The sequence below is a fragment of the Anomaloglossus baeobatrachus genome, chromosome 5, assembly GCF_048569485.1.
Source record: "Anomaloglossus baeobatrachus isolate aAnoBae1 chromosome 5, aAnoBae1.hap1, whole genome shotgun sequence".
NCBI lineage: Eukaryota > Metazoa > Chordata > Amphibia > Anura > Aromobatidae > Anomaloglossus > Anomaloglossus baeobatrachus.
Window position 1 is genome coordinate 564,478,747 of NC_134357.1, and position 23,675 is coordinate 564,502,421.

A 23,675-nucleotide genomic window follows, 5' to 3' on the forward strand; every position below is an offset into this window, starting at 1 on the left:
TAAGGTAAATATCGGGTAACCAACCCGATATTTACCTTGGTTACCAGTGCACACACGCTTAGCGCTGGCTCCCTGCACTCCTAGCCAGAGCACACATCGGGTTAATTACCCGATGTGTAGTCTGGCTATGTGTGCAGGGAGCCGGCACTGACAGCGTGAGAGCGGCGGACGCTGGTAACGAAGGTAAATACCTGGTAACCAAGGAAAGGGCTTCTTGGTTACCCGATATTTACATTGGTTACCAGCGTCCGCAGAATCCGGCTCCCTGCTCACTGCACAGTCAGTTGTTGCTCTCTCGCTGTCACACACAGCGATGTGTGCTTCACAGCGGGAGAGCAACAACTAAAAAATGGTCCAGGACATTCAGCAACAATCAGCGACCTCACAGCAGGGGCCAGGTTGTTGCTGGATGTCACACACAGCAACATTGTTAGCAACATCGCTGTTGCGTCACAAAAGTCGTGCCTCAGCAGCGATGTTGCTAGCGATGTTGCTTAGTGAGACGTGGCCTTAAGAGAGGCAAGGAATAACACAATTAAGTCCATGCTTCTCTTGCCCTATGCTAAATTAAAACAAACACAGACATGTGTGCTTTCAGTAGATGCTAAAAAAGGCATTTGATCAGGTAGGTTGGGAATTTTTGCAGAAGACCTTGGAACAGATTAGCCTGGGCCCTATAATACGTAGTAAAATTATGACCTTGTATTACAATCCATCAGCTAAAGTGAGGTGTAATGGTTCTCGGTCAGGCTCCTTCAAGATTTCTAACTGTAGTAGGTATGGTTGTCCTCTGTCGCCCTTATTGTATGTTCTGGTGATGTAGGATTTAGCAATGGCACTAAGGAAAAATCCTGATGTCCAAGGGATAGAACTTTGGGGACACCAGCATAAGCTTGCATTGTATGCGGTCGATCTGCTATACATATCCAATCCAAGAGTTACACTTCCGGTGGTCTTGACGGAGTTCGACAGATATAGCCGAGTTAGCAATCTTACGAAATCGGAAATTCTTTAATATTAACATCCTCCAACAAGAAACAACATTGTTGCAAAAGGCGTTTCCCTTCAGATGGTGTACGGTATCAATGCAATATCTTGGAGTACAGTTGATGCCGGATTTTACACAACATTTCTATCATAACCATAGAACACTTCTAACAAAAATTAAAAAAGATTTACAGGATTTTAATAAAGGTAACCTATCATTGTTTGGAAGAATTAATGTTTTAAAAATGGACGTGCTTCCTAAACTACTACAGTGGTACCTCGCTTAACGAGTAACCCACATAACGAGAATTTCGCTATACAAGCAAAGCTTTCTGTAAATTTGTAACCCGATTTACGAGAAAGCTTTGCTGTACGAGCGAAATTCTCACCGCACACACTTCCGGTTTCGTCCATCCACCACGCTCTAACCTGCACGTGCAGTCCACACAAGCACACACATGTACGCACAAACACACACAAACACACACGCATGCACGCACATACAGTATAATGCTCACCTTACCTTCCGTTCCACCGGCGGTCTCATGGATCTTGTAGTTCCCGGGTACATCGCGACATCCTCGCGGCGAACTACAAGACCCAGGAGGCCGGCGATGGAACGGAAGGTAAGGTGAGCAAATAACATAGTGTACCTTACGTTTCATCGCCGGCCTCCTGGGTGCTGTAGTTCGCCGCTCCGTTCCACGCTGTGATTCTGCCTCCATTGCAACGAAGCAGGAACTTCCTGTCACCGCTGCTGAATGGCAGAGCGCTGGCCAATCAGAGGCAAGCAGCTCTGCCTTGACGTCAGCGCTCTAGCCGGGAAGTTCCTGCCTCGTCGTTATGGAAACGCGATACACGTCCCGGCCCCGTACTGGTGAACAGCAAGTACCAGGAGACCGGCGATGGAGCGGAAGGTAAGGTGAGCATATAATATGTGCGTGTGCATGCGTGTATGTGTGTTTGTGTGAGTTTGTGCGTGTTTGTGTGTGTTTGTGCATGTGTGGAATGATAGAATAGGGGACCAGGATGGGACATTTAACCCGTTGTGGTTTCCTATGGGAAATCTTGCTTTGCTGAACGAGTAACTTGTTTAACAAGCACAGTCCCAGAACGGATTGTTCTCGTTAAGCAAGGTACCACTGTATATTTATTTCAGGAGGTATTAATCCCTCTGCCTCAGTCCTTTTTTATGCAACTAAATAGAGTTTGTAGCAAATTTATTTGGGGCTCCGCCAAACCGCGTCTGGCCGTAAACTGCTATATCGACCTAAAGCTAAAGGGAGAACGGGTTTGCCCGATTTCAAGAGCTATTATTATGCAGCCATATTGGTTAGGATGGTGTACTGGTTTCATGGTGTCGTTAGAAAGCAGTGGTTTGCGATAGAATCGGCTATGTCACAACTATCTTTGACCTCTTTGCCCTGGGTTTCCAGGCGGTCCCGTAGTGGAATGAGCGTACTTTCCTTTTTGACATGTCACTTATTGCAGTTATGGGATCGCCTCATTCGGACGCATAAGATCTCCTCAATAACTGGCCCTATGACTCCGATCTTTAACAACCCAGACTTCTGTCCAGGTGTAGGAGTGGATGGCTTTATGGTATGGAATTTAAATCCCAATCTCAGTTATCTTGTCAGCTGAGGGATCTTTGCCATCATTAAATGAGCTCAGGGACATTTATCCAGAGGGACATCTTTCGTGGCTCTCCTACCTACAGTTACGATCCTTTGTCATGAACCTCAGGTTGCCCTTAGGGCTCAGACTAGAATTGACCCCTCTGGAATCCCTGCTGCTACAGGAATCACCGCCGCTGCACTCTATTTCCCAACTGTATTCTATTCTTATAGCGCAACACCAAGAGCCAATGGTTGTAGAAGATTGGGAGAGAGATATGAGACAATCATTTACAGATGACAAATTGAATTGAGCCTTCTTCTGCTTACATAGATTACCATTGGCTTGTAAAGCCCAGGAAATTTTTTTTAAGATTCTTTCAAGATAGTAGAGATGCCCAGCAGATATATCCATTGGTCTCCCCGCTGTGCTGGGGATGTGAGAAGGCAGGGGGTAGAATGTGTCACATTTGGTGGGATTGTCCACAAATCAACCAACTGTAGGATAAAATTTTTGATATATATACACATATCAGGACATGCTTTGTCAAAAACACCAGAAATAGGTCTCCTTTCAATGTTGCCAGGCTCATTCAAATGCATCAAAAAAGGGATTTTTGATGGAAATGCGCCTTATCATCCCTAGGTATTGGTGCTCCAAGTCGACACCAACAATACTAGATTGGGTTAAAGAAATGGATTTTCTGTGTAGGATGAAGAAGATCTCAGCAGATAAAAAAGCAAATATGGACTCCTATTATGTAACATGGCAAGAATGGATTATGTTTCGGGATTCGGCAGAGTTTGAGAGGTTGTCCTTACCTAGTTAGGAGGTGAGACTGCAAGTCTGCACCCTTGCGGGTGCCTGGTAAATGGTGGACACCCCCCCACACACACTTTCCCCCTCTTCCCCTTATTCCCCTGCTCTCTTGTCTATTTCCTTTTCACTTAATTCTAGCTCTTTCTTCTTTTTCCTCTTAGCTTCTCTTTTGATAAGTTGTCCTCCACTTTCTTTATATTTCTCGTTACTGGTATTTACAAGATATAATGCAGCATGTTGGTTTATGTTTGTCTAATATTGCATCCTGATATTTTCTTTGTAATTGATTCAATGTCTGATTGTTGTTTTTTTTTTGCTTTGTAAGGTTACTAAATATGAATAAAAATGTTTATGGGAAAAAAAAATGTTTTCTATGGTGTGAAACTTCGGCAGCCATACTTGTAAGATCACATCTTCAATAACGAGTATCAGGATGTCAAAGAGTTGGGGGAAGGTCTTAAATGCCAGTCTCCAATACTTTGCATTTTTGGTCCTTGATCTAAGTGGATGTGTTTTTTATGGACCATTGCTTTTTCAGTTTCCCCACATGTTTTAGGGCCCATGCACAGAGACATTCAAACCCTATAAATTGTATAGTACAGAATTTTTATCTTTATTTTTGTGTGACTTTGTAAAAAGTCCTGTTATTGAAGACCGAGTCAAAAGAACTTTGTAGGATCCGTAATAAAGCGTTACTCTCATTACAACTTTCACTGAGATGAATGGGCATACATTTTTGTACATTTTTACTTAGTCTTACAAAATTGGCCAGTTATTTGTAGTATCTCCTAGGTTTGACCAACCAGACCACTACCTAACTCAAGCACAATAAGATGTCTATTTAAAATGTACCTAACTAACTCTTCTTTACCCACTTATCCATCTTAACAATGCAGTGCCAGATTTTTTGTTCTATTCTGTATATCTTCCTTACCCAACCCATACTAACATCTCTAGATCTGGCCCCAAAGACATTTAACAGATCATATCTTATCTAGCAAAAATTAATCCAAAGCCCAATTGGTTTCCATTGATAAAATTATAATCTGATAGTTGTCCTTTGAATAATTTTTTACTAACATGAAAATGAAAAAAAATTGTGCTTTTATAGAAACATAAGTATCGAATGAGCTAGTATTGGTTCATTATTACGCATCCATACAATATGCATAAATAAGATCTTACCCTCATAAAAATGTTCACTATCATATTTTCACAGGCTTTGACCTACCCTTCAAAACTGACCAAATTTTGTGAGTCCACCTTGCACCTAGACACTCGCTTTGGTTTCCCTAGCTAGACCTGCGATCAGCTCTTAGCCGTGCTTCAAAATGTGTACTGACGTCCATCTAACCACTTATCTTAAGCTAACCCAACATTCTGTCTCTCTGGACAGATATAAACATTATAATTAGTGATGAGCGAGTACCAAAAAGCTCGGGTGCTCGAGGCTCGGGCCGAGCATCCCAAGATACTCGTGTACTCGGCCCGAGCACCGAGCCCAATGTTATCCTATGGGAGACCAGAGTATTATTCTGAAATGACCCCCGGCAGCATGTAGAAACCATAAAAATGTAAAGTAAAAAAAAAAACGTGCGTGTGTGTGTATGTGTGTATATATATATACATGCGGAGTGGAGTGCGGGAGGGGGCTTAGCCGAGCGGGGAAGTGTCGGGCTAAAGGCACGGTCATGCTGTGAGGGCTGGCCAATCACTGCAATTCCACAACTAACAGGGCTGTGGCATTGCAGTGGTCTGCCAGCCAATCCCTGCATGAGGGCTGGCTCTCAAAAGAGCGCCAACATGCAGGGATGAAGACCACGAGTACAGCACGAGTATCGCGAGATTACTCGGTACCCGCCGAGTAGCCCGAGTACAGTGATACTCGTGCGAGTACCGAGTAGTGACAAGCATACTCGCTCAACACTAATTATAATCAATCATATGTACTTAAAATCCAAATTATGCCATTGAGTAACATTTTTTACAAAGCCAAGGTGGTTTCCATGGACCATTAAAATTGTAATCTGATGGTCATCCTTACAATAAGATGTTGACATTCATGGAAAAACAACTTTGAGTGCCTTTATATACACATCACAAGTGGTACTGAATGAGTCATGTATATGTCCACTATTGGATCATTATTACAGCTCTACATAAGGAGCCATGAGGCCTTGCACTTTCATATATTTTCTAAGTCTTTCAATTTTAAAATTGACCATATTTTACAAGTTCACCTTTCACCACAAGACCCCTGATTTAGATTCCCTAACCAAACCAGAACCCAACTCATATCTATGCTTCAAAGACTATTGTAGCTGATCTCACCCACTTATCTTGGTTCTGTAGGTCAGAAATAATCAGTCCTCCCAACCATATTTACGCAAAGCCCAAGTGGTCTCATTGTGTGTCAATTCAGTATCGTTTTATATCTTTTCATGTTGCAAGTTTAGTTTTTTAGGTTGAAGGTCCATCAAGCGCAACCCACAACCTAACATGTCGATCCAAAGGAAGCCAAAAACCCCATAAGGCAGACACTAATTGTTTAATATTAGGGGAAAATTCCTTCCTAACTCCACATTCCACAATCAGACAAGATCTCTGGATCAACGTCCAATCACAAAACCTATTGCCCAAAAGTTTTTCCAAGAGAGAGTAACCGCAAGAGCAGAGGATAATGTAAAATTATTAAAGTAATCTTTACAGAAGAATTTAAGGAGGAGGGAGGCTTGCAATGAGAAAGAGCAAGTGAAGATTAATAGGGTAAATGTAAAGTCATGCATCTGGGCCCAGGCAAGAAAGGGAAATTTGGTGAAAATTCATCAAGATGTTTTTAGCAGAAAAACATGTTAGAAATGTGCCAATATTTTTGCCCAACTTAAAGTCACACAAAAGTGTTGTCTTTTGTCCAAAGTGGACTAAACTGTGTTGGCTGGGGTGGCAGAGGGCCTGGAGTAGCCAACCCAACAAATCTATCAACATTGAAACTACCTGAGTGGCGTACATTGCTCCAGAAATATACACCAGCTCTGCTGACCCAATAACTGAACGTGCTAACTACCTTTTGGGACTCACTTCTGTGTAAAAGCAGTGTGCCCACAGTGTCATGGTGTGGGCTGTCAGGCAGGAGATAGTTACCTGCCTGCAGGCATATGCCAAATGTAAACATTGGTGCAAAAGAGATAATGCTATGAGGCTGCTTTTCAGGGATTTACATCGGACCCATACTTCCAAGGAAGTGAAATCTTAATTTATCATACCAGTACATTTTGGGAATTGAATGGTTACAACTTTGCATTTGCGGTTTGAGTAAGGCCGTTTTCTGTTGCAGCATGACTTTGCTCCAGCTCAAAAGGAGAAGTTAGTCTGCCCTCACAAATGCTCATCTGAATATTTTCCACAGACAAACTCCCATTCTTGCTTGTCTGTGGATTTAGAATAGGAGACCAAAAACATCCTGTAGGTCTAATATGCAGATGTTCTAATACTTTTCTTTATATAGTGTATATGTATTTCATACACTGTATATATTAATATAAAATAGTCCGCGCACAGGTGTGAAATATATTTTGATTTTATTATAGTATTCAATTGGGGAAAAATATTCCTTAAATTCAGAACATGAATATGGCCTCTCCTCTTTATACGTAACACGACGTTATAAAAAATTAAGAGAATTTTATTTTAAAATAAAACATTTTCCACATTCTGGGTATGAAAATATCTTCTCACTTATGTGAGGTCTTTAATGTTTAACATGAGTTGTTTTGAAATAAAAGCATTCCTACAATCTCAGCATAGACATGGTTTCTTCTCTATGTGACATTTGTGATGACTAACCAAATGTGATTTAGACACAAAACTTTTTCCACATTCTGTACATGAAAATGGCTTCTTCCTTGTGTGAGATCTCTGATGTGTACGAAGACTTGATGTCTGATTGAAACATTTCCCACAGTCTGAACATGAAAATGGCTTCTCCCCTGTGTGAATTCTCTGATGTTGAACAACACTTGATTTCTGATTAAAACATTTCCCACACTCTGAACATGAAAATGGTTTCTCCCCTGTGTGAATTATCCAATGTTTAATAAAATTTGATTTCTGGTTAAAACATTTCCCACACTCTGAACATGAAAATGGCTTCACCCCTGTGTGAGTTCTCTGATGTCTAACAAGACTTGATTTCTTTCTAAAATATTTCCCACACTCTGAACATAAAAATGGCTTCTCTCCTGTGTGAGTTCTCTGATGTGTAACAAGAGTTGATTTCAGTTTATAACATTTCCCACACTCTAGACATACAAATGGCATCTCCCCTGTGTGAATTCTCTGATGTCTAAGAAGATGTGATTTATTTGCAAAACATTTCCCACATTCTGAACATGAAAATGGCTTCTCCCCTGTGTGAGTTCTTTGATGTCTAACAAGTTTTGATTTTTGTGCAAAACACTTCCCACATTCTGGACATGGATACGGCTTCTCCTTTGTGTGACTTCTCTTATGTACATCAAGGGTTGATTGACAATAGAAATATTTCTCACACTCTGAACAAGAAAATATCTTCATTCCTTTGATAGTTGTAACATCCCTTATGTGACTTTTATTTTCCTTAGTAGCCTGTGATGGATCAGAAAATAGGATCTGTTTAATAGGATCAGATGGTAGATCTTTGCTGTGAAGCACTGAGGATACAGCTGGGATAACGTAATGTTCTTCATTTGGGTCTTGTGGCATATCAAGATTATATGATTGAAAATCTGAAGATGCCCGAAATCCCTCAGATCCCTTAATACAGTCACCTGCCAAGAATAACACTATTATTACTTTTTCAATAATATAAACTTAGAAATAGTTGTCTTAAATTATATAAAATGTTCAATAAAATGAATAAAAGTCAAGTTTCAATATTTGATAATTCACTAATATGTTGGTGGTATTCTAACCAAAGACCACAGAGCAAAAACTACTAAATAATGATATTAGGCCACCAGGATCGGCTCTAGCAGTTTCCCAATTGAGTGTTAAATTAAGCATCTTCCTGGGTTCATGTCACAGAGAGTCAGCCACCACATCTGTAGAGTCCGCCCCTTCTGACTATGGAAACAACAAGAACTCTCACTGTGGCCCTGATCCACTCCCGCCTTGATTACTGTAATTTTCTATTAATTGACCTCACTAGACTTTTCCTTCTCCAGTCCATTCTTAATGCTCCAGCCATGGTCACCTATCTGGCTAATCATTATTCAGACACTAGCTCTGTGTCAGTCATTGCTGTAATGCTTGTGGCCAATATATAGGCAGGAAGAGGAGGTAGTGGACCCACAGGACCATAATGGGACCCGGGCTTACCCTTTACAGGGAGGAACTTAAATAAGCGCTCACCGCAAGGCAAACGCCAGGTATCACTCCCAGGATAGTGATCGGGACTGAGGCAGCTGACCCCAAGGGCAGGTGACAGACTCAGGTACAGGTGGGGTGACTGAGGCAGGCTGGACAGGCAGGTTAGGACAGAAGTGGGGGTTATTGCAGGAATAGATAGTTATGGGAAGGTAGGTACAGGAAACTGGCTCAGGGATAAATGGGACGTGACACCTAGCTAGAAAACTGAGACACTGACTAAGGAAGGTGCCTGCGCATTGCTCCTTAATGGGAGGGTGCCTTAAATACATACACCATGATCCAAATTATTATGAAAATGAGATTTTTCGCTGATTTTCCTAAATGGTAAGTGCAAATGACAGTCAGTCTAATAAAAGTCATCATCCGTTAGAGTATACATCGAATTTTATTGAAGAAACCTACCAATGATAACAGTATAATCTTCAAAATTAAAAAAAAACAACCCCAAAATGCACTGTTCCAAATGATTAGGCACAGTAGAGTTTCTAAACATTTTATATGTTTTAAAGAACTGAAAACACTCATTTGTGGGATTTGCAGCATTAGGAGGTCACATACACTGAAATACTTTAACAGCAAGGTCTGGACTTACAAAAATCTCCTAGGAGACACTAATATAAAACTTAACATTTAATACCTCAATTTAAAAAGTGAACAGGGTCACTGGAGATCGTGATATTTCTAAAAAACAAAAAATATACATCTGATGTTTGATCACAGCCTTACACAGACCATCACACAGGTGTAGAGTAAACGCAAAAACACCCAGTCTCAGGCTCAGGCTATTCAGGGATCAACATCAATGTATGTGACACATAATATTGCCCATGCAAATCCCATGGACAAGGAGACCCAAATGACCCCCTGTTTAACCATTCAAGGAACTACCCTCCTCACCAAGGGGTTCCGTCAACAGAAAGGGAAAGGTCTCACCAACTGTAAGCGGGCTAAGTTCATGCAGCAAACCTGGAAAATCGATCCTCATGTATCGAGTGTACTTGCTTCCTCGGTTTACTTAGGCATTACAGGTGAAAACTTCCATCAATGTATATGTATAACTTCCGACGCGTTTCATTATATTCCTCAGGGAAGTCAGTAATACAAATATTAGGGTTATTCCACGATCATAGGGGCAGACATCCCCGGTGGAACCCCAGTGCTGGACTGAAAATGAAATAGAAATCACCATAAGTCCACCACTAAAAAGACACCATTGTATCAGAGTATCAAAAACCCAAAGAAGGCACTCACCAAAGAAACAAGTCCTCTAAATCCTGGTGCTAGGCCATATCAAATGCCCATTTCTGAACGCACACTAGAACAGACAAGTCTATATTAATCCACCGCTACTTACAAAATCATAGAAGGAAAATAGTCCCATATCGGGAACACTCACCAAGACACGTCCTCCATATGAATTCAATTAAAAAATGTGCCGCGCTGCAGACGTCATGGGGCGCGCCATCTTATATCACGCGCACATGCGCAGTACACCCCATTCAGGTATGTGACGCACAACCGGAACCACCCGATACCGGAAGTTAGTACGTCATCTTAACTAGCCGACCACATCATCATATAGTGCCGGCCACCCATCCGGTGACGCTACTTCCGGACAATGGAACGCAAGCCGGAACAAGTATCAAGTAACCGCGTCATTGCTCTATTAATGCCTGCGCTCCAACGTTGAAATACATCAGTAGTGAATAAGTACAAGACCTATTCACAGCGTTATTCAAATCCATCAAGGGCAGTACGAAAAACTCCTCATATTAAAAATACACCAATATAATGCAGTGATGTTATGGCGAACAACACCTTTGCCACAGAAATCATCCTAAAGTACCTCTGCTAACACAGAGTAGGAGCGCAGAACAAACTACATCTCGCTGTTGTATTTGACTCATAGAGATGTATCCACAGTCAGGTAAACCTAAACGGAGGACAGACCACCACTGTCAACATAGAGGGTTTAGAACAAATCCAATCTTTTTTTCATATATAAAATTTCCCTGAAAAAAGTCCCATAACCATGATAGGAGAGAAAAAGGGAGGAAAATAAGGGAAACTAAGTGCACACTAAATCTGACCCTCACTCATTACATACTCTCCCTACCTTACTGCAGAGGTCAGCACCGTACAATACCCACGGCGCCCCCACTCACCGTCGACTGGCCCTCCTATTTAAACCTACATACTACAGTGCACCTAAAAAGGGGGTAAAAGATAGTTGCTCATTAAGGCCATTTGGGGCCATGGTGCCCAGTGTGTAAATCCAAAAACACTCCTTACGGAGTATCAACTTGTCCCAGTTGCCTCCTCTTGGTGGTGATCTGATGTGATCTATGCCCATTATTTTAATACAGTTCTCATCTCCATCATGGTATGCATTAATGTGCCTAGCCAGCGGGGTGTCATTCCTATTTCTGATATCATTCTTATGTTCACCAACCCTTTTCCTTAATTCCCTAATGGTCTTTCCAACGTAATGTTTGTTACAGGGACACGTCACTCTATATATGACTCCTCTAGTTCTACACGTAATCAATGATCTTATCTCAAATGTCCTATTGCCAACCCGACTGTGGAAAGTCTTACCCTCCTCAATGAGGAAGCAGTTTTTACAATTATGGCATTTAAAACAGCCTCTTATCCCGCAAGTCAACCACGATGGTCTGTCCTCTCTGAAGAAACTATGGACCAATCTGTCCTTCAAAGATCTCGCTTTTCGGTACGTTATAGAGGGATGATCTGGTATGTATTTACCAACAATCGGATCCATTTTTAGAATTGGCCAATGCTTACAGAGAATGTTACGCAAACCTACTGCCCCATTATCAAATGTGGTAATGTACCTTAAGGGCTCGCTCAGACCTTTACTCTTAGGTCTCGGATTAAGAATATCTGTACGGTCCATCTGACATACTGATTTGAAGGCTTTCTCTACCTCCTTCGTAGGATAGCCTCTTTCATCCATTTTGTTAGATCCACTGCTTGTGCTCTAAAGGCCTCATCGCTAGAGCAATTACGTCTCATTCTTAAAAACTGGCCCTTTGGGATGCCCTTCTTGTGAGACCTGGGGTGCGCACTCTCCCACCGTAACAGTGAGTTGGATGATGTCTCTTTCCTATACGTGCTTGTCATAAGTTTACCCTCAGGTCCCCTCTCTACCAGGACATCCAAAAAGGCCAGTCTGTTGGGATGCATTTCAAAAGTAAATCTGAGGCCCAAGTTGTTAACATTCAGTGAACCCACAAACTCCTTAAAACCATCCTCATGGCCCTTCCAAATCAAAAAGATGTCGTCGATAAACCTGACCCACATTACTACATCCTCCGTGTCAAGATTACCTCCAAAAACCGTGGTTTCCTCCCACCAGCCCAGGAAAAGGTTGGCATACGATGGGGCACAACAACTCCCCATCGCAGTACCCCTGAGCTGGTGGAAGTACTTCCCCCCAAAAGTAAAGACATTCTTAGTCAGACAAAAACGAAGAGTCTGAATCACAAAATTATTATGCGCAGCCAGATGATTCCCTCTCGAGTTTAGATAGTATTTCACCGCCTCTATCCCCATATCATGCGGGATCGAGGAGTAGAGTGTCTCAACATCTATGCTGCAGAGGATCATGCCATCTTCGAGGAAGACATCATCTATCTTCCTCAAAAATTCAGTGGTATCCCCCAGGAAAGAATTAAGGGACACTACAAATGGGCGCAGTATCTTGTCCACATAGATACTCAACTTCTCAGTGAGACCCCCAACGCCCGAAACGATGGGGCGTCCCCTCAGAGGGTCCAAGCCCTTATGTACCTTAGGTAATACATAAAAGGTAGATAGTATAGGGAACAGAGGAAACAGAAAATCAAACTCATTTTTATCTATGATCTTGTTATTGAGTGCCATTTCAAGCAGTAATTTGAGTTCAGCCCTGAAACCAGACATTGGATTGAACATCAATTTTTCATAGTTTTGTTCATCATTCAAAATGTCCAAACAAATGTTTTTATACTTAGTAGAATCCATAATCACAATGTTGCCCCCTTTATCAGAGGACTTGATCGTAATACTAGAGTCTCCTTCAAGGCTGCGTAAACTCTGCATCTCAATTTTAGATCCAGGGGTGAGGGTGAGCCGACGTGGAACGGGGGCACCCAGATAAGTTAGGGTGTCATACCCTCGGTTGGTAGGCAGGGGCTACAACAGGGAATCAATAGGGAAATGATAATGCAATATTAATTGGCACCTACCCTACTGCCCCAGCCTCAGAAGGTTTACGACTACCTCACATCACATTGTGTTTCCCTTATTTTTTGGTACTTCTCGGTTTACCCGGGCGATTTTAATTGAGCTAATAAAGAAATGTTTTATAGGGATATGTTATGTACTATTCTTGATGATACTCCAAAGGTTCTCTATAGGGTTGAGGTCAGAGGATGATGGTTGCCACACCATGAGTTTATCTTCTTTTATGCCCATAGCAGTCAATGACACAGAGGTATTATTTGCAGCATGAGATGGTGCATTGTCATGCATGAAGATGATTTTGCTTCTAAAGGCACGTTTCTGCTTTTTGTACCATGGAAGAAAGTTGTCGGTCAGAAACTCTATATGTGCCGCCCCAGCAGCAGTCAAACTGCTCAGATCCGGGGTTGCTGTGGCTCAAGAGTCTCCGGACCTGGGGGCTTGCGGCCACTTCAAATGTAAGGGGATATTTACAGGGGATGAATGTTTGTGACGCCACCTGCGGGTTGCGGTAAAGAGGAGTACCGCCGCTGCCGAAGGGAGTACCGGGGCAGATGGTGTGGGGCAGTCAGGTGTCAGTCCCTCAGCAGGTAAGGAAGGCCCCGGACAGTGGGGATTTGGTAAACAGGTGGCTTGGCCTTGAAAAGCAGGGTGCAGGTGTCAGATTACTCACTGCGGTAGTCGTGGTGCTGGATCAGGTGGATTAAACAGACACACAGATGGTAAACCAAGGTCTCTAGGCACCGCAGTCTCTATGGGGGGGGTGGGGAGTCCATCCAGGTCCCGCTCACACCAGTGTCACTTGGTAAGTCCGGAGCCCTGCCTCCGTGCACAAATTGATTGACCGTTTTGGCCCCTCGGCTTGAAGCTTTTGTTTGTATTGCAGCTGTGCTCTTGGTGGCTGGCACTTGGGGTTTTAGTGGGTTGCGTCTTTTGGAGAATCCTATCTCCCACGGTGTGCTGGTGCCTCCAATCTCTGAGCTCTTGGGGAAAGTTCATAAAGAGACTATCCTCCACAGGTTAATTACCAAGGCTCTTGAAGCTCTTCCCTGATCTAGGGTCCTGTACCTCGCCGTGCTCGGTACCGGTAAGGTGGCTGGGCTTTCTGGTGCCAACAGTCCTCCTAGACTGCGTCTGTTACACTCCTGTCCAGTGTTCCTAATACCAGTCTCCGACTCCTGTGGTCCCGAACCACCGTGTGTGACCCAACCTGTCGCCTCCCTGGGAGCTCCAACTCCCCTGCTCCTCACTCTGAGGGCTACCACTGAACTACTCTTTTCCTCCCCTCCCACCAGTCTGCCTGACCCCTAGGTGGGTGGCCATGCTCCAACTTGACCAACCCACTGGTGTGTCTGTCCGGGCCTGGTGTGAGGTATGGTTGGGATTTGTAGTGTGGATGTCAGCGACACTGTTGATGGGAACCTGGAACCATGGGGGGTAGGCCCTGCACCCTGGGGTGACAGGATGCAGTTCCCTGTAGCACTTTTATGTTGTCAGGGGCGCTACATATACTTTGCAGGGGTCATTTTCACACCTTCAGGAACTCTAAAGGGGTCTACCAGATGTCCCCCCATGGTTCCGTCCTAAAACATGACTCCTCCACCTCCTTGCTGACGTCGCAGCCATTTTGGGACAATGTGGCCATTCATCTGGACCATCCACTACTCCATCCATCTGGACCACCCAGGGTTGCTCGTCACTCATCAGTAAGCAAGAATGTTTGAAAGATAGTCTTCATGTATGTCTGGGCCCACTGCAATAGTTTCTGCTTGTGAGCACTGGTTAGGGGTGGCCAAAGAGTAGGTTTATGCGCCACAGCAAGCCTTTGAAGGATCCTACACCTTGAGGTTTGAGGGACTACAGAGGCACCAGCAGCTTCAAATATCTATTGGCTGGTTTGTAATGGCTTTTTAACAGCTGCCATCTTAATCCAATGGACTTGCCTGACAGAAACCTTCCTCATTCTGCCTTTATCAGCATGAACACGTATGTGCCCAGAATCAGCCACAAATCTCTTCACAGTATGATGATCACGCTTAAAGTTTTCGTGAAGTAACTGATGTCTTCATCCCTTATCCAAGGCTTTGCATTATTTGATGCTTTTCGGCAGCAGAGAGCTCCTTTTTCTTTCCCATGTTACTTGAAAACTGTGGCCTGCTTAATATTGTGGAACATCCAGTTTTCCTTTTATTGGGCTCACCTGGCAAACTAATTATCACAGGTATATGAGATTGATTTCAGTGATCCAAAGAACCCTTACACACAATACCATCAATGAGTTTAATTGAAAAAAAAAAAAAATAATCATTATGACACTTAAATCCAATTTGCATAATAATTTGGAATATTATTTGGTATAATGTAATTATTAAGCATTTGGTGTAATGCTTCTCAGCCATAGGCTGAGCATTTTCAGGAAATTGTGCACTGGCCCTTTAAAAGGAGGGCCGGAGTGCACGCCCTAAGCACACTCTTGGGAGACCTGGGCTCTGTGTACAGGCCCCGGGAGGGGAAGGAGACAGCAGCACACGTGAATGGCTGGGAGAGTGCGGGGTAGGACACGACCCAGCCACAGCAGTGAGTAAGTTGGCGTCTCTGTAGGGATGCTGCAGCTACAATTGCACTAGCTGCCCCTAAATTATAGGATCCAATTTAAATTTCTTGTTCTCACCCACAAAGCGCTTCATAGCACGGCACCTCTACCTCTCCACCCTTATCTCTATCAAACTACCTCTTTTTTTCTACGTTCCAAAACGACTTTCGACTAACATCCACACAAATCTGAACCTCCCATACCCGGGTCCAAGACTTTTCTCGAGCTGCACCAATCATCTGGAATATCTGCTCGAAGAAACCAGGACGATCCACAACTGCACAGCTTCAAACACTCCCTAACAACACATCTTTTTACGGTGGTCACCATCCATAATCAAAGCCAATTCATGTATATCCCCTCCACTATTTCTCAGCATTGAATTCTCTCTCAAACTCCACCACATCCAAAAGCATTACAAAGATTGGCTGGTGACCGGCTCATGTAGCCTTTATCTATCTTCCATTTCTTCGAGATGGCTGGACCATCATTGTAAATAAGCACTTGTGTGTCGTGTCACCTCCACCGCATTGTAGATTGTAAGCGCTTACGAGCAGGGTTGTTTATATTTTTGCATCTTCCATAACGGCTACTTATGATTGTTTGTATACAAACCTCTGAATTGTAAAGCGCTGCGGAATATGTTGGTGCTATAGAAATAAAGATTATTATTATTATTATAATACAAACCCTGGCAAAAATTATGGACTCACTTGGCTCTGAGGATGTTTATTCAGTTATCATCATGATAAATTATTTAATCATCCCCAAACATTCTTTCAATTGATGGGATAAGAAAAGTGTCCAAAATTTCAATGTAAACTTGGGCATTTATTGAAGATGTAATGAAAGCCATCACTCTAGCGCCTTTACCTGACATGCAGCCCCATATCATCAATGACTGTGGAAATCTACATTCTCTTCAGGCAGTCATCTTTATAAATCTCATTGTAATGACACCAAACAAAAGTCTCAGCATCATCACCTTGCCCAATGTACATTCACGATTCATTACTGAATATGACTTTTATCCAGTCATCCACAGTCCACGATTGCTTTTCCTTAGCCGATTGTAACCTTGTTTTTTTCTGTTTAGGTGATAATGATGGCTTTTCTTTAGCTTTTGTGTATGTAAATCCCATTTCCTTTAGGCGGTTTCTTATAGTTCGGTCACAGACATTGACTCCAGTTTCCTCCCATTCGTTCCTCATTTGTTTTGTTGTGCATTTCCTGTTTTGGAGACATATTGCTTTAAGTTTACTGTTTTGACGCATTGAGGTCTTCCTTGGTCTACCAGTATGTTTGCCTTTAACAACTTTCCCATGTTGTTTATATTTGGTCCAGATTTTAGACACATCTGGCTGTGAACTTCCAACATCTTTTGCAACATTGCATGAGGATTTACCCTCTTTTAAGCGTTTGATAATCCTCTCCTTTTTTTCAATTGACATCTTTCGTGTTGCAGCCATGATTCATGTCATCCACTTGGTGCAACAGCTCTCCAAGGTGTGATCACTCCTTTTTAGATGCAGACTATTATTATTATTTATTTATAGAGCACCATTAATTCCATGGTGCTATACATGTAAAGGGGTTATATACAGAATACATATACCAGTTACAGTAGACAGACTAGTACAGAGGGAAGAGGGCCCTGCCCTTGCGGGCTTACATTCTATAGGTTTTTAGGGGGGAGACAGTAGGTAAGGTGTAGGTTGGGCAGCAGCTCCGCACCGTGGTCAGGCGGCAGCTCCGCACCGTGGTCAGGCGGTGAGGTCATTGTAGATTATAGGCATTTCTGAACAGATGAGTTTTTAGGTTCCATTTGAAGCTTGCAAGGGTAGCAGATAGTCTGACGTGTTAAGGCAGTGAGTTCCAGAAGACTGGGGATGCTCGGGAGAAGTCTTGGAGTCGGTTGCATGAGGGGTAGCGAATGAGAGAGGAGGAGAGGAGATCTTGGGAGGACCGGAGGTGACGTGTTGGAGTGTAGTGGGAGATTAGTTCAGAGATATACGGTGGAGACAGATTATGGACGACTTAGTAAGTCAGTGTTAGTAGTTTGAATTGGATACGGTGGAAAATTGGGAGCAAGTGGAGGGACTTTCAGAGAGGAGAAGCGGGGTGATATTAAGGCGAGAGGTGGATTAGTCGGGCAGCAGAATTAAGGATGGACTGGAGAGGGGCGAGCCTGTTAGCAGGGAGGCCACAGAGGAGGATGTTACAGTAATTAAGGCGGGAGATTAGGAGGGCATGCACTAGCATTTTTGTAGATTGCGAATTGAGGAAAGGACGGATTCTGGAAATATTTTTGAGTTGAAGATGGCAGGAGGTGGTGAGGGATTGGATATGTGGTATGAAGGACAAGGTCACTCCGAGGCACCGAACTTTGGGTACTGACGAGAGCATGGTGTTATTTATTGTAATAGATAGATCAGGTGGAGAGTATAGGTGAGATGGAGGAAAGATGATTAGTTTAGTTTTGGCCACATTGAGCTTTAGGAAGCGATTGGAGAAAAAGGAGGATATAGCAGACAGACACTCCGGGATTCTGGACAGCAGAGATGTGACATCTGGGCTAGAGAGGTAGATTTGAGTATCATTGGCATATAGGTGGTACTGGAAGCCATGGGACTTTGAGTTGTCCCAGGCTAAATGTATAGATAGAAAAAAGTAAGGGTCCCAGGACAGAGCCTTGAGGGACGCCAACAGAGAGAGGCTGGGATGAAGAGGTTGTGTGGGAATGGGAGACACTAAAAGATCGGTTGGAAAGGTATGAAGAGATCCAAGAGAAAGCAAGATCTCTGACACCAAGGGAAGAGAGGATCTGAAATAGGAGGGAGTGGTCGACAGTATCAATGGCTGAGAACAGGTCTAGAAGTAGGAGTATGGAGAAGTTCTTGTTAGCTTTGGCAGTAAGTCATTTGTGATTTTAGTCAGGGCAGTTTCGGTAGAATGATGTGGACGTAAGCCGGACTGTAGGTTGTCAAAGAGAGTTAGATGAGAGGTGGGAGGAAAGTTCAGCATGGACATGCTGTTCCAGGAGTTTTGAGGTGAACAGGAGTAGTGATATGGGGCGGTAGCTGGTAGTAGAGGTTGGGTCGAGGGAAGGTTTCTTTACAATAGGTGTGACTGTTGCATGTTTAAAGGCAGAGGGGAAGGTACCAGTCGTTAAAGATAGGTTGAAAAGATGGGTTAAGGATAGTGGTGAGGTTGCGGAGGAGGTGGGATGGGATGGGGTCAAGTGCGCAGGTGGTGAGGTGCGCTTTTGAGAGAAGACGTGAAAGCTCTACTTCGGTGATGGTGGGGAGAAAGTTTATGGGGGAGGGACAGTGGTCAGTTATATGAAGGGGTTGTGGTGACTGAGCAGAGAAGACTTGCCTTATTAGGTCGATTATTTCTTTGAAATAAGTGATAAACCCACATATACTGGCCAATATCTACGAACCTAACGAAGGGCAGATACGTTTCCTTAAGAAAATTCTTGCACTAAAAGGTCGGTTAGCGCCGGCCTCGACAGTGTTGGGGGGCGACTTTAGCATCCCTTTTTTGGAGGTGGCTGACAGGCTTTCTGTGGGTGGACATCCCCCATCGGGTGCTCTGAGAAATTTGTCCAGGGACTTTTGTAAGCTCATTAGATCAGGGGCTTTGTACGACGCTTGGAGGGTGGATCACCAGGGAGAGATGGCCTTCTCCTTCGCATCCACATCAGACGCACACTAGAATTGACTATTTTTTCTATTGACTCATCGCTGCTGGGGCGTCTTGAGAGGATGGAAATGGGTTCCATTACTTGGTCAGACCATTCCCCTCTCACAGTGGATTTTAGGAGGGATGGTCCTCGATCCAGGCCCCACCACTGGTGCCTTAATGAATCTCTGCTCAAGGATCCCGACATTAAGGATTCTTTAAACAAGCTGGTTGAATTTTTCCAGTTGAACACGGGTTCGGTCTCATCGCCGGCAACGCTTTGGGAAGCCCACAAGGCGGTGATGAGGGGACTCTGCATTAGAATGCGCCAGGGCTAAGAGGAGAGCCACAAGTCAGCAGGACTCTATAACGGCCCAACTTAAGCTACAGGAGAGGAGACTGGCGGCTTCCCCATCACTGTCTGTTCTCCAGAGAGTCATTAGCCTCAGGGAAAAGTTGAGAGACTTAGCAATTGGTAGAGCAGAAAAATTACTAACCTTTTCTAGACAAAGATACTACGAAAGGGGTAACAGGGCTCACACCCTACTTGTTCATCAACTTAAGGAGCGTGCAACGTCCTCATGTTCCCAGGCTTTGCGCGACGAAAAGGGTAATATCCATTATCATACCGCATCAATAGCTGACATTTTTTTCAACTATTATAATAAGCTTTATAATCTCCCGGACCCCTCTGGCATGGCTTTGCATGGTGCTGGGGCACTATTTTTCTGCCCTTGAGCTCCCGTCATTGCCTAGCGGAGCAGCCGCTGCTTTGAACGAGGCGATTACTATAGAACTGGAGCAAGTTCTGAAGACCCTACCCCACGGGAAGTTGCCAGGCCCGGACAGCTTAACTTACTTTTACTATAAAGGTGTTTGTGGCGGAGCTTCTCCCACACATGGCAACCTTGTTTAATTCCTTTCTCCATGGTAACCCTATCCCACCATCCATGCTACACTCCCATTGAATCCTCCTGCCCAAGCCACCCAGGGATCCCTTGGATTGTGCAAACTATAGACCAATAGCCTTTTGAACTCCGATCTGAAGATGTTCACCAAGCTTTTGGCAGCTATGCTTAAATGTTGGTTGCCCCAACTCGTGCACAAAGACCAGGTGGGTTTTGTCCCTTGTCGTCAGGGGATCACAACACCAGGAAGGTCATAGATTTGGTGGACGTGGCGAATCAGAGGAAACAACAGACGCTAGTGTTGATTCTTGACGCGGAAAAGGCTTTTGATCGCCTCGCGTGGATTTTCTCTTCACGACATTGGAGGTCTTCGGGATCTCGGGTGGCTTCATGCGTGCTTTAAAATCTCTTTACAGTGCCCCTACTGCCTCTATTAAACTCCACCTTTACATCTCTAGGCCCTTCACCATCTCCAACGGCACCAGGCATTGGTGCCCCCTGTCTCCCCTTCTCTTTGCCTCTTTGCGCTTTGTATAGAGCCCCTCGCGTCCTCGGTCAGGAGCAACCCGGACATCCTGGGGGTCCTGGTTGGGAGCAAATCGTTCAAAATTTCGCTTTTTGACGACGACGTTCTCATTACACTCACTATCATCCACGTTTCCCTTCCAAATTTAATGCGCACCTTGGGTGTATATGGGAGCCTTTCGGGGTATAAGATCAATTCTAGTAAAATGGAGGCAATGCCATTGAAGCTCGACCCGTTGGCCCTGGATTATTTGCGTTTGAATTTTAAATTCCGTTGGAAGACAGATACGGTCAAGTACCTGGGGGTCAACTTGACATCTACTTATGACTCCCTCTATAACCTTAACTTTTCCCCCCTTTTCAGAGTCCTGAGGGCCCCTTTGAGTAAATAGATGCCCCTACCCCTTTCGTGGATGGGACGCATTGTGTTGGTAAAAATGAGCTTGCTTCCCAAACTTCTATATTTTTTCGAAACCCTTCCGGTTAAGGTGTTAATGAAGGAACTAAAGGCCCTCCAAGCAGCTATCTTGAGATTCATTTGGTAATCACAGGTTAGGTAGAGAAGTCGGGTTAGATGCTGCGCTAAAAACCACAATTCCAAGGAATGTAATGAATTCTTTTCTTTATTTTCACAGGTCAACGCGTTTCAAAGGCATCTCCGCCTTCTTCATCAGGACAAAGAACCGAAAAGAACAGCATAACACATGCTGCTGCCAGAGGATACATATATACCACTGAAGAAAGTAGCCACGTATACAGGGATGACGTCAGCTGCCCAGTGACTAAGCGTCACGTGGAGCAGACAGGAAGAAGTGAAGAAAAAGAAAAAAAAGGGAGAGAAAAGTTGAAAAAAGTGTGGTGCAATGGGTTAATATTATTAAAACCCTTGAGAAAAAAATCGTTAGAAAAATAAAGGAATGACTATACTTGGTGTATTGACTATTTAATTAAATTAATAATTATGAGTGAATGGTATTAAATAATAAAAAATAATGAAAAAAAGGCAGTGCTCTTGTGGATTAGAAAAAGGGAGTGTATCATTTTAAAATGTCTCTTTACCCAAAAAAGACATGCAGTGCCTGATCGTGAATTGTACCACTTTGTATAAAATGCAAGGGAACCGTATTAAAAAAATTATATATGTGCGTGGAGACACAAATGGCAAGTGAAGGGGAAAAAAGGTTAGTAGTGTGGGGAAAAAAGCATTGTGCGTGCCCAAGAAAAATTTGCTGTATAGAGGGAAGCCATATGACAGTGAAGGTGAAAAAAGGTCAGGAGCGTGGGAAAAAAACTGACCTTTTTTCACCTTCACTGTCATATGGCTTCCCTCTATACAGCGAATTTTACTTGCGCACGCCCAATGCTTTTTTTCCCACGCTACTGACCTTTTTTCATTTTATACAAAGTGGTACAATTTTTTTCACTTCTTCCTGTCTGCTCCACGTGACGCTTAGTCACCGGGCAGCTGACGTCATCCCTGTATACGTGGCTAATTTCTTCAGTGGTATATATGTATCCTCTGGCAGCAGCATGTGTTATGCTGTTCTTTTCGGTTCTTTGTCCTGATGAAGAAGGCGGAGATGCCTTTGAAACGCGTTGACCTGTGATAAGAAAATAATTCATAATATTCCTTGGAATCGTGGTTTTTAGCGCAGCATCTAACCCGACTTCTCTACCTAACCTGTGATTTCTACGGTTACATCGGGGCTGCGGCTGACCACCTTTGCATTCATTTGCTTCTGCTTTTAAGGAGTTGTGCCTATCACAACTGCAACAGGTGAGCACCTGTCCTATTTTCTTACATCTGTTTTATTATCAGATAAGACCCTATGTGCGCTTTCTTTCCACAGTTTTTCTGAGATTATTTTGGTGTAATAAACGCCATAGGGTGGCCAGGGAGGTGTTGATGGCCCGTAGGGACAGGGGAGGGCTTTCCGTCCCGGACATTCTAAAATGCTATGGGGCAGTTTATCTCAGGAGGATCCCCTGCTGGATGTCCCTTTGGGCATACAACAGGTGGCCCGAAATTGAAAAACTCTGGCTGGCGCCTATACACCCAAATGCGCTCCTATGGCCCCCGGCCCGATGCGGCTCACTCCCCCTCTTCTTGGACCGATCCAGTTTACTAGGGACCTCTGGGCATTTTGTATTAGAAAATTTCCCCTGGCGTCCCCCTGCTCCCCTTTGGTGTCCTTTATATACCAACCCCTGCTTCCAAGTAGTTTGGAGTCAGACATGGTGCACCCTTGGCTCAGGGCGGGCCTTTTCAGATTTGCAGATATTATAGATGGAAGCACAATGCAGATCCATTCCTTTGAGTTTCTCAGAGATAAATTTTCCCTCTCTAATCGAGTTTTTCCAATATCTGCAGATCAGAGACTTGGCTGGCTCCTTGTTTGGCAGGGCGGGGTCTCGGTTCCCACAGACTTTGAAAAAATTTGTAGAAGGGGCACGGACACCAAGGGTCTGATCTCGGAAATGTACATGTTGCTTTCTGAGCTTCGGGACGGGCCTGAGGGGATTTTTCCATATATGCGGAAATGGGAGTCTCTATTGGGAAGGCGGGTTCTTCCTCGGGAATGGACAGCAATTTGGGGTAATGCCGCCAAGACATTAATATGCACATTATATAAAGAAAATATCTACAAAATTTTGTTGTTTTGGTACCACACTCCAGACTTCCTTCATGGCTTAGACCCCTCTATACCGGCTTGTTGCTGGAGATGCGGGGGGAGCCCGGGCACCATTTTACACATATTCTGGTCCTGTCCAGGGATAGTCCCCTTCTGGGAGCAGGTAAAGGGGTTGATTTGTTGAGGATAAGAATTAAGTAACCAAAAATACTTAATTCAGCCATTTCATAGACTCAGGTATATAGCTTAGTAGAT

The 23,675-nt window shown here is 43.8% G+C and overlaps 1 protein-coding gene across 1 annotated transcript in view; it reads right to left on the minus strand.

The window, feature by feature from the left end:
• Positions 1-7,132: 7,132 nt before the first annotated feature.
• The window catches only part of LOC142313027 (uncharacterized), a 132,792-nt gene continuing 116,249 nt past the window's right edge, over positions 7,133-23,675 (minus strand). The window contains exon 13 of the mRNA XM_075352014.1: positions 7,133-8,228. Within this exon, the coding sequence (XP_075208129.1) occupies positions 7,219-8,228 (1,010 nt within the window). The 3' untranslated portion in view covers positions 7,133-7,218. The remainder of the gene's footprint in view (positions 8,229-23,675) is intronic.